The sequence below is a fragment of the Sinocyclocheilus anshuiensis genome, unplaced genomic scaffold (genome assembly GCF_001515605.1).
Source record: "Sinocyclocheilus anshuiensis isolate Anshui unplaced genomic scaffold, SAMN03320099.WGS_v1.1 scaffold1968, whole genome shotgun sequence".
NCBI classification, from domain to species: domain Eukaryota; kingdom Metazoa; phylum Chordata; class Actinopteri; order Cypriniformes; family Cyprinidae; genus Sinocyclocheilus; species Sinocyclocheilus anshuiensis.
In genome coordinates, this window is record NW_015555840.1 from 172,293 (window position 1) to 181,994 (window position 9,702).

The following is a 9,702-nucleotide window of genomic DNA, read 5'->3' on the forward strand; positions in this document are numbered from 1 at the left end:
AGCACAATATTACTGCTTTTGCTGTATTTTGGATCAAATAAATGCAGGTTTGGTGAGAAAAGACTTCTTTAAAAAACAAAAAAATATTACTGTTCAAAAACTTTTGACTGGTAGTGCATGTGTGTATCACACTCATATCACATCTAATTGTTTTGGATAAGAATAAAACGTCAGGTCCGACAATATCGTGTCTTTTTTAATTTAAATCTAGATTTATTCGCATTGGCCTATGGAAACCTCTATGAACACGCTTGACTTGACTAAAAAAGCGCGGGGGACGAATTGACATTTTATTAAAAAGTGTTTACGTATTCTACACTCATGGCGCACACAAAAAAACAAAACATTTTGTCCGCCCCTTAAGTGAGAGTCCAAACAGCTGATTAACGCATCACGATAATCCACACGACTGTATATTTGTAAAATAAAAACAAATCTATCATTAAGGCAATTTTAATCTTTAAACTGGTACTGCCAAAATACCAGTCCATAATCCATAATAACACTTCCTTCAGTGAAAAAGTCCATCCCGTTATCCTCTCACAACGGTGCTTGATCTGTGCATATTTCTCTCCTGATTCAGACAAGACGATTTTTTCACTGGACTCGTAGTTAAAATGCCTTAATGATAGATTTGTTTCTTACAAACATGCAGCTTTTCACTTCACAAGACATTAATTGATGGACTGGAGTTGTATGAATTGCTTGTGGATTATTGTGATGTTTTTATCAGTTTGGATAAGTGATGTATTGATACACTTCTCTAAATCTTTTCTGATGAAGAAACAAACTCATCTACATCTTGGATGGCCAAAGCGTAAGTACATTTTAATTTTTGGGTGAAATATTCCTTTAAGAGAAGAGTGCAAGTTACATGTCCATAACCTTTAACCGTGTCATAGACAGCATTAAAACATCTTCAACCAAACAATAAAAGTTATTAGGTTACTTCTAGTTTTTTTTTTACCCCATCTACTACATAAGGCTCTGTTTCTTGACAAATAACTGGCCTCTATCATACTGTTCATGGTCTCTTTAACATTACCTTGAAAATAAACACATCTGTTCACTATGCTTCACAGTGCTGATAAACACCTACCAGTTTAAATTCTAAAACTAAGATGATTTATACTCATTTAACAGTCAGGTGTCTGTTCTTATCCAGCTTTAATTTTCTCTACCACACACACACATACCAGTAGGTTATTTTGAAGAAGTAAAGTCTTTTAATTTAGTCCTGTAACAAAACGTTGATCATGAGTTGATCATGAGGTGGACTCTGAACAGTCATTACCAATGGTTTGACAATTTGACCCAATTAAAAGCTTATCGCTCAGGTTCGGATGACGGCTGGGACATCAACAAAATGTTTTGTTTTTTTCTCAGAATGAGCAAACTTTAACATTAAAATATCAGTATAAACATGATGTACTACCAACAAAATGCATTAAAACATTTGCAGAGCAAAAAAAAAGCTATCATTGTAATAAATGTGTTAAAACTACATTTTGTCAGGCAGCACATATGTATATTCTTAAACCAAACCCATACACTAACCCTTAACAGTGTTTTCATGCACAGACAGCTGTGTTTTAGTCTCTAACAAATTAGAAAACCTACATATTTACATTAAATTAACTACACATTTAATGGTAACCTAAACACCTCCATAACCAAATTCTAAACTCTATTGGTAAAGAAAAGTATTCCACAAATCAATACCTGCAGATAGAGAAGAATATCACAAACCGGATAAATTCGGATTAAATATAGATGTAACATGACAAGCCTCCAAAAAACTGTAATGAATACTTTACATGAAAAATGCATAATATATGTTTAAGTTCTATTAAAATACAGCTACCTCAAAAGCACATCTTTATTATTATAAAACTATACTAGAATTATACAGTAAAACATATCAATGAATACACTTTCATGTTACATTTTGATATATAAGCATACTGTTGACCTAGCCACTTGCTGATGGATAGAGTCTTGAATTTTATATCTTTAGACTTTGTGGTATGTGTGCCATAACATGTTTCTACATGTTACACTGTGAAAGATGGAGATCATCAGACCAATTATAATTGTTCATGTAGAGAACTCTGTGAATGCTCCTTTCCCCAAAAAAGTATTACATATAAAATCATATTTTACAAAATAATAATAATAATAATACAAATTGCCCTAAATATAATTTCCTCCACTAAATACACTTTATACATTTTTATGTTTGTATATGTATGTAAATTATACATAATTTTTACTTAAAAAATATATATTTTTAATTTAATATTAACAGATTTTTATTAGCATGTTTCAATAAAACTACTAAAATGTTTAGTTTACACCAGGGTTCCTCAATAGGCGGCCCGGGAGAGAAAAAAGTTTGGCCCGTGCTAATTTCAAATAATGTGGCATGAAAATTCAAACGCAGCATCGGAAAGCTACATTAACTTGCATCGTGTCTACACCGGACGCGAGTGGCGCGGCGCGACGCAATAAAATACAAGAACTCGTTATAATCAGTGATGCTGTCTTGGATGCGGCGCGACACGACAAATCCTCGAGAGTAAACTGCTGACTCGTTCTATTTATAACGTAATGACACAACGTTCAAATGATTTGCAATGCTTTGTCGCGTCCAGTGTAGATACGATGTGACAGCAAAAACATGGCGAGTCTGTAGAAAAGAAAAGTGGACACGGAAAATAGATGATTCAAATGTGAATGGACTGAACAGTTTTGAGTGAATGAGTGAGTTTGTGATATCTTTGTCATGGAATACACGTGTTGGTTCGCAGCGAGTTCACAGTTTTAACGTTCAAGTTTGCTTCAACCCTGCTTCAACATTGCGAGTAAATCACTCGCATATGCGACTAAATCTTCACTCTGGCGACTAAATTATGTATAATATTAGCCAATTGCTAATAAATTCTCAGATTTTACTCGCCAGTGTGTGAGTTGGAGGCTAAGTATAAGTTTAGCTCAGATATATTTTCACTCGCCGAACACTCTCTGACTGAGCGCATCAGTTTCACCCTCAGAGAGAGAATTGACGCGCTACACATGCGCGCTACATGTAAACGATATTCTCTGTTGTATTTTGCGGTCAAAATAACGGAGTTCCTTTGGAATTATTCTGCTTTTAAGAACTACCGCTTTCTCTGGTAGTGGGCGGAACTAATGCGCAAACGGCAATCTCATTGGCTGGCGCTCACCTATTATAGTCCCTGTTTTGATTTCAGCGAATCAGTTCGAGCGAACTGCACACAACCTGAGCGATTCAATTGCCAAGGTGTTCGTAGAGGGCTGTGCTTTAATTTATTTTCAAGATCTGAGGTAAAATATCTATTGTTGCTTTCACTATGGCTATAAAGATAACGCAAAATAATATTCAAACTCATATTAGACACTTTTAACATTGAATAAAGCACATAATCATTACCTGAGATTATCGCTGTCATATTTTGTATGTTGTTCCTGCCGCGACGTCGCAGAAAATAAAAACCGTTCCTAAAATAGAATTCCGTGTCGATTATTGTCACGTGTCGCTGATCCATATTTTTTTGTTTGTTCATTTGTTTTTAATATTCAACAGGCAAAATTCTTCTGTATCTAAATGCACAAATTTTCATAATTGTTTGAATAAAACAGACTACTGGGGAAAACAATTTGAATATTCATCTATTGGATATCTGAATATTCAACTAATTGAGGAACCCTGGTTTACACCGTCAACAACCAAACAAGAACATTCGATTTTAAATGTTGAATGTGCAACTAAATGAACATAAATATGCACAATAAAAAGTTACAGCAAACATAGCTGCTAAAGAAAATCTAGCAAGATACACCTACTTTTTGCCCTCTCTATCAATCTCCTCTGCCTATCGCAGACTTACACAGACTTCTCCCATCCCATAGATATAAATGTCCTGCCCATGCAACACATCATTACATAACATATGTGTTTACATTCATGTTTTTACAGGTGTTTATAATGTACTATAAAATTTGAAGACGTATGAAATATTGCCAGATATTAATTTGTGCTCTTGAACATTTATGATGAGAAACATTACGGAAAAGATATATTTAAAAACTACACTGAACAAAATTCTAAACGCAACACTTTTGTTTTTGCCCCCATTTTTCATGAGCTGAACTCAAAGATCCCACTCCTCTTCAACGGCTGTGCGAAGTTGCTGGATATTGGCAAGAATTGGAACACGCTGTCATATACACCAATTCAGAGCATCCCAAACATGCTCAATGGGTAACATGTCCGGTGAGTATGCTGGCCATGCAAGAACTGGGATGTTTTCAGCTTCCAGTAATTGTGTACAAAAGTGTTGCGTTTATAATTTTGTTCAGTGTATATTTTTAAATTATTTTAAATATTTATTTCATAGCTTGATATTAAATTTCAGTTTTAAATATCGGTCAACGGGTCTTGATCTCCGGATTTATGACAATTATTATAGGGTAATTAAAAAATGGTCACACGTAAAAATGTCCAATGCAAATCCATGGTGACTGTATGGCTTATAAATATTAATTAAATAACGTGACAGCATATAACATAAGCGTAAGTCTTGTTGTATAGTGACGTAGAAAAACCATCTTGTTTCTGTGTCTCGTCAACTTGCATTGTTGATATTTAGCACACTGTTACATAACAGTGACAGAGACGCGATTTAGACATTAATTCATGGCGTATAACTAGCAATACAAACGCGAACCGCTCGACTTGATCTTGCACACCAAATAAGTTAGGATTTCCGGATATGTAGCCTACCGCACAAACACTGCCAGTAGAGAGAGGTGCTGCAATGAAACACTAAAGTATTTTAGACAAAACAGTGTAACACGAGCAGCCTGAATTTCCTATAATACACGACCCTAAAGTAGTGTAAAATAAAGCAAGCAAAATATAATCCGTTTGAAAATGCATTTGTTTCAGGTTAACGTGTCTGGAACAGATCAGTAGTTACTTACCCATAACCCGATCACCCCTTTCCTGTCAACTCATCATTAGGTCAAATCAGATAAACAGCTTCTTTTTTAAATGCACTGATAATCAACACGTACTGTTACGTCGTCGATCGCGACTTTCTGCTTCACCTGCTCTTGACATGAGCGGCTATTCTTCTTCTTCTTCTTTTGGTTTTATGGCGGGTTGCGAACCAACTTCATAGGTGCATACCGCCACCTACTGTGATGACTGTGATGGAGAATGTACCATTTCTCACCTAAATCTTAAATTCTGTTCATTATTCCACAATTCTTAAGAAATCTCATGACTGCACTTATTTGTTTTCCTGCATTTGGACCATCATTCAGAATACTACTTAATGAAAATTCTTTAACTCCTAAGGATTGTAATTCATCTTTAAGTCGATCTCTTTCTCTTTCATATGCTGTACATACCATCATAACGTGTTCCACTGATTCCTCTGTTAAACAAACATTACATAGACCAGTATTATGTTTCCCTATAATGTATAGTGTTTGGTTAAGATTTGAGTGTCCTGTTCGTATATGTGTTAAAATGACTTGTTCCCTTCTACTTATGTTATGAATGATTTTTCTTCTCTTTATACTCCTTTAGTAGTAAACCTTCTTTCCACATCATGTCATATGCCTTTTCAATATCAAAATACACTGCTACTAAACCCTCTTTCATTATTATAGCTTTCTTGACATCTGTCTCCAGCTTTATTAATGCATCCAATGTTGAACGACCTTGTCTAAAACCATATTGATAAATGAGCGGCTATTACTCGCTCGTGCGGATTTAGTTTCAGCGAAGCTCCGCCTCTAGAGCGCACTCACGAGCAAGAGTAAGTTTCCATTCCTTTACAAAAATGTAACTTACTCTGGTCACTTATAAACTACTCGTGCAATGTAAGGTTCAAGTTGGACAACAATAGAGCACATTCAGCATGTCAAACATTAAAACTAGTGTCAGTGAAGATTAACGTTCTCTTCTATGAGATGAAACAAAGACCCCCTAGCGGTAAATTCAGTTAAATGTTTGTTATATATATCAGTTACAAACACTTAAAAAGCAGTTACAGTGGTTACAATATGGTTATTGTATCCTTGCTGGGGAAAAGAGGTGGTTTAGCCTTGTGGCCAGCTAAGATGAACAAAACACCTTAGACTTATTTAAAGTTTTTGTGCGTGTGTCTTAATTATTTCAGCAGCCCATGTTTGTATACAGTATATTCTCACCAACACTTCATAGTTACGTCCATCTTCCTGACAACCTCTGTGTATTGCTCTGGTTTCATTTAAAATAAAACTCTACACAAGACAGAGATACAGCTATAGATTAAACAAAAATGTAGCTCAGCATATTAAAATAATAATAAATAAAATCTAGTTTATAATACACTTAGAAATAAACACAATATTGCTATCTATATACATATAAAGAAGTTTAACCTACTTGATGTTGATAGTTGTTTAGTTCGTTCTGTATACAACTTTAGCATGTATGTGGCTTATATGAGACAAATGCTTTGAGCTGTGATATATAGTAGTTAATATGCCATACAATGATCTCCATATGCCACATGTTTGCCTTCGGGAGCAGATGAAAACAGGAACAGGACTAAACCTCAGAACTACATGTCAGAGAGCAGGTTCAGTGTTTGATCATTGATAAAATAAGAAACAGCGGGTGGTGCTCCTATAGGTCAAGCTAAGAGGAAAACTTCCATACTGAACTATACATTTATGGACAGACAGGTAATGTGTGCATGAGGCCAGTTTTTGTCTAAGGCCGGAAACAGGTGCCAGCTGCTCCATTGTTCTTATTCCAGCACCACCCGTAGAGAAGCTGAGACACTTTAGGGTGAGTCGAGGGGTCTGATCGGGTGAGTCGTTGTGAGCTAATCGCAGGAAGGAAGGGCTAAGAGGTGAATTCTTTGTTCTTCTGGGCTCCAAGAATCACACAGGCATTGAATTTAGATTTGAAACATTTCACTTCACTTAATAAGTGCCTTGATTTACTACTTTTAGGTTTAACCAGGTCCACAATTGAGAAACTCTCACTATTCATGTGATTTTGAAGAAGTAGGATTGCATGAGAACAGCTGACCAGGGTTAACTAAAACCAAAACCATAAAAAATATATATTTTTGTTATTTAAAATAACATAAACATTATTTTAAAAATTGGAATTAAAAACCCATAAACTTATTTTTAATCTAGTTGCCAAGGCAACATTTCTCATATTCATTGTTTAATTGAAATAAAAATATATACTATGTAAACATGTTTAAAAAATCAACACATAACAAAATGACTAAAATTTAACTAAATTAAAATACAAAAATAGAAAATAGAAATAAAAAAATAAATCACCATGATGCTAAAACTGTAACAGACAAACACAATTAAGAGAAATTAATTTAACTTTAATTTATATAAAATAGGTCTTTGTCCAGCAAAAGAGCACAACATAATATTGTTGATATCATTATCCTCATCATCATCACTCTTTACATGTATATTAGTTTGGCTAGTGTGAGTCCTCAACCTGCTTGGACTCTCAGCAACTATAATACACCATAAAAATCATGAAATGGTCTCTTCAACATAGGTATCATTAAAAAGATACACTGAGAGGCTAATCATCTACAAATGCTCTTTCTTTCTTCTTACTTAAATACAAATAGGCTCCAGGCCTTTTTAATTAGTATACTGATATACCGAATAACTGGTAAATAAGCAATTAAGAGGTTATATTTGAGTTTGCCATTCAGGTTGTTCTGTTATCTTCTTAAATAGGAAACAGAATATAGTACAAACACCAGAAAGGATCCATGAACAAATATGAGCAATACTTTTGGGCAAAACAAACAAAATAAATAAAATGACAGCATATTAATTAAAAAAATCATACAAATTTATCTTTTAGCTGTTCTTTCTCAAACATGCTTAATTCCTTCATTACACTTCCTTTCTTCTTTATATATCTTCCTTTCATAATCGTTCTTACTTTCTTGCAGAATTCCATATATCCAATCATTTTTACTTTCATTCAGCTCTTACACTTCCAATCTGAACTCCTAATAAACATCTTCTTCACATGCTGCCACAAACCATCTTTAAGTCTTAAGAGCAAAAAAAAAACAACATTCCATATCTACTGAAGTATTTTCAAATAGGCCTAACATGCTTCATTTTACTGTCTTAAGCCTTATTTGGACAATAATTGTTTATCATATTGTCACAATATTTTCATATTCCCCAGGGGAACAATTACCATCTGAATAGGGCTTTACACTTTTTTTGACAATGATTTTCACCGTGTTTCCTGCCACAGAAAAAGTGGCCAATGTGACAACAAAATACTTTTTTACAACAGCATTAACTATGATTAAATAGCATGAGGAACATAAAGTATGCAAAGCAAAATAAATAATAATATTTGAACAAATAATAAAGATAATAGTCAGCACATCTAGTGCAGGAGTACTGCATTCTTGGAAGACTACATTCATTATAGTCAAGCTGTCCTCGAATGCAGCACTCCACCTCTTTAAACTCTTTACAATACTGTTTTATAGATCCATCTTCAGCCTAAATCTCCAGTTTAGATCTTGATCTATCTGAAGAAAGCACATATAGCACCGGTGCCTGAGATGTTTCGACATGCCCCTCAGCAAGCTTGTAGCAGTGTGGGCCCGGGTTGGTACGGGTCAACCAGAACCTTGTAGCGGATCTTGGTGTTGGTGATTGCGCCATGTTTCTGTCTCAGGTGAAGCCTCAGCTGGCTCTTATGACGGAAGTGCAGGTGACATTTCTCACACTGGAAGAAAAGATTAGAGCAGAGTGAGATTTCAACATCATTTTGCAGTAGAGAGAGGTGTGTAGTTGTGTATATATATTAGATATTAAAATATATGTGTTAAAATATAACTGACGCTGTAAGGCTTCTCTCCAGTGTGGATGCGCAGGTGGCTCTTCAGCGTCTGCAGGTGGCGGAAACGTGTTCCGCAGGTGTTACATGGGTACGGCTTTTCCCCAGTGTGGATCAGAACATGGGCACGCAGGTGAGCTACCTACAACACACATACACATTTTACAAGAATATAATTTTAGTCTAAATAACTCTTTTTATTGATGCTTTTCAAAAATAGAGATAAAAAAGAAAATGAATCAGCATTTGTTTATTAGTTTTGACATATAGGTATGCATATGTGTGTGTGCATAAATAAATAATTCATTTATTAATAAATTATTGTCCCAATTATTGCTGTATTATATATATATATATATATATATATATATACTTATATATATATATATACTGTATAGAAGGCTTTTCTCCAGAGTGGATACGGGAATGAGTCTTTAGATTTGCAGGCCGGTTGAACTGTGCTCCACACACATTACAGCGGTAAGGCTTGTCTCCTGAGTCAGCGGGAACATAAAAGAGTGAAATGAATGAGAAAGAGGTCAGAACTAGTAATAATAAAATGTTCATCATTTAGCTTTTAAATTTATAATTACAATATAATTTATTTTAATTTTGTTATGATATAAAGAACCTTCTCAAAGTGCTTTACATAATAAAAACAATAGTACAAACATATACATGAAACTACATTAAAAAGTAAAGATTTAAAGGGGTCATATGATGCGATTTCAAGTTTTCCTTTATCTTTGGAGTGTTTC

The 9,702-nt window shown here is 34.5% G+C and overlaps 2 protein-coding genes across 5 annotated transcripts in view; both read right to left on the minus strand.

Annotated features, from left to right (window-relative positions):
• slc16a13 (solute carrier family 16 member 13) overlaps positions 1-5,157 on the minus strand; it is a 10,374-nt gene extending 5,217 nt beyond the window's left edge. For 2 of the 3 annotated variants that reach the window (XM_016469866.1, XM_016469864.1), the window contains exon 1: positions 5,008-5,155. The gene's annotated coding sequence lies outside the window, so the exon portion shown is untranslated. Of the gene's footprint in view, positions 1-5,007 lie in introns of all 3 variants that reach the window. The other variant, XM_016469865.1, reaches the window with a different exon arrangement.
• Positions 5,158-7,460: 2,303 nt separating this feature from the next.
• Positions 7,461-9,702, minus strand: part of bcl6b (BCL6B transcription repressor) — a 13,319-nt gene continuing 11,077 nt past the window's right edge. For both annotated transcript variants that reach the window (XM_016469888.1, XM_016469890.1), the window contains 2 exons: positions 8,949-9,086; positions 7,461-8,833 (listed from right to left, as the gene is read on the minus strand). In XM_016469888.1, the coding sequence (XP_016325374.1) occupies positions 8,684-8,833; positions 8,949-9,086 (288 nt within the window). In that variant the 3' untranslated portion in view covers positions 7,461-8,683. The remainder of the gene's footprint in view (positions 8,834-8,948; positions 9,087-9,702) is intronic.